The 2068-nt window shown below is 28.4% G+C and overlaps 1 protein-coding gene across 3 annotated transcripts in view; it reads right to left on the bottom strand.

Moving 5' to 3' along the window:
• Nucleotides 1-2068, bottom strand: part of LOC106791608 (ALK tyrosine kinase receptor) — a 13951-nt gene that overhangs the window by 2218 nt on the left and 9665 nt on the right. For all 3 annotated transcript variants that reach the window (XM_014757360.1, XM_014757359.1, XM_014757358.1), the window contains 4 exons: nt 1645-1937; nt 923-1148; nt 550-666; nt 187-459 (listed from right to left, as the gene is read on the bottom strand). In XM_014757360.1, coding sequence (XP_014612846.1) covers nt 187-459; nt 550-666; nt 923-1148; nt 1645-1937 — 909 coding nt within the window. The remainder of the gene's footprint in view (nt 1-186; nt 460-549; nt 667-922; nt 1149-1644; nt 1938-2068) is intronic.

Raw genomic sequence — 2068 nt, forward strand, 5'->3', positions numbered from 1 at the left:
ATTTTAAATTTTATATATATAATATATTAATATATATAATATATTTAATATTATTATACTATTATATCATAATCGATGATTAAACAATTTCAAATGTGGGCTAAGAAAAGTCCCAGTTTAAGAAAAATAATTTAACAAAAATTTGTACATTTATACATTATATCTTATTTGTATTTGTGTTTTTACCTCGGTTCTAGTGTTAACGTCATTGTCAAGAATCGCACGAGCATTTCCAAGACTATTATCTTCATTATTTATATTCTTTGTATTATCTTTATAAGAATTACTCTGTCCTGGTTGTTGAATATCTCTCGTTCGAATTAAATTATCGTTCGTAGTTCCACTTTCGTATTTTTTCTTATAAGTATATGACATGTTATTTGATGCTGGTTCGATTCGATATGTCACTGAACGAAAATCCATGTCTCTTGGTTGCATGTAACCATCGATAAACGCGGACTGCAAATAAATTTTGTCATTTTTTTTCTTTTCTCTCTCTCTCTCTCTCTCTCTCTCTCTCTCTCTAGATTATTTTAACCAAACACTCACGTCAGAATTTACATTGATGCATTCCGTTTCAGGATCCGGCCTCATAATAGTTATTTCGCGATCGCATGCCGGTAAAATGTCGTAATTCGGTGTTGGATGATTTATTACGTCGGGATCCTAACAAACAAAAGATTTTTTTTTCATACATATACATATATACATATATATATGAAACCTATGTGACATTATACTTTATTTTAAAATCTCAATTAAGATAATAAACGTTTTGTTAAGATTATTTTATCGAAAAAAGTATCACATATTTGTCTTGTTAAAGAACCAATTATACATACACTCAAAGGATTTAATAAATAATTTGTTTAATTTCATTTTTCTTCATGAAAAAAAAAAAAAAAAGGTAAATAAAATTTACCTGCAAACAATAATCGATTCTTTCGGTGATGGTCGCAAAACTCGGCCTATCTTCCGGTCTTGGGTGCCAACAACGTGTCATTATTCCATAAATAGGATCAGGACAACCAGCTGGTTTTTCCAAACGACCACCTGACGTTACCATTGTCATTACTTCGCGATTAGCACAACCGGTATATGGCATATATCCAAACGACATGATTTCCCAGAGTAGAACACCGAAAGCCCTTTAAATCAAAATCATTTTAGGTCTCATTTATTATTTATATATACATATATATATTTTCTAAAGTTATAAGGAAAAGAAAAGAAGTAGAGAAGAAAGAAAAAGAAGAAAGAAGAGAAAATTGAATATATAGAAGTGATTGTTATGTTGTTAATTAGTTCGAAAAAATTAGTTTTAGTTTTAGTTTTGTTCGAAAGTTTAAATATATTGAGATAGAATATATAAAAATTGTTTGTTGAATATTTGTAAAAAGAAAAGTTGTATAGAAAGCTCTCCAAACTCGAAAAGGGACGGAGTATAAATAAATAAAATATATATTTTCTAAGTACAAAAATTAAAAAGAAATCAGAGGCTTGAAAAAGTTTCAAAAATAATTAATTAGGAAAAAAACAATTAGTTTAAGGATGACATATTGTTTCTCTTATCAAAGGTATTTTTTCGATACTAATTTAAAAAAAAAAACTGATTTTCTTTGATTGAAAACATTGAAGACTAACCAAACGTCGGTTTTCGTTGTAAATATACCATCGAGGAAACTTTCTGGTGGCATCCATTTGATAGGTAACATCGCTTTACCACCTTTCCTGTAATAATCACTTCTGTATATATCTCTGGCCATACCAAAGTCTGCAATTTTGACAATACGACCAGATCCTTTGCACGTGAGAAGACAATTACGTGCAGCTATATCGCGATGTATGAAACGTGCTTCTTCCATGTATTTGCAACCATCGGCAACATTATATCCGCACATTATTAAATCGTACATATTTAAAGTGGTAGGACGATCCTAATTATGACAATTCAAAAATAATTTGTTCTTTCAATTATTTATCCTTTTATCGTATATCACAAACAAAATAAATATATAATATATATATATATTATAAAAAGAAAAATATATATATTTATTATATATTA

Source organism: Polistes canadensis, unplaced genomic scaffold (genome assembly GCF_001313835.1).
Source record: "Polistes canadensis isolate GaletaPanama2010 unplaced genomic scaffold, ASM131383v1 scaffold_325, whole genome shotgun sequence".
In the NCBI taxonomy this organism is placed as follows: Eukaryota; Metazoa; Arthropoda; class Insecta; order Hymenoptera; family Vespidae; genus Polistes; species Polistes canadensis.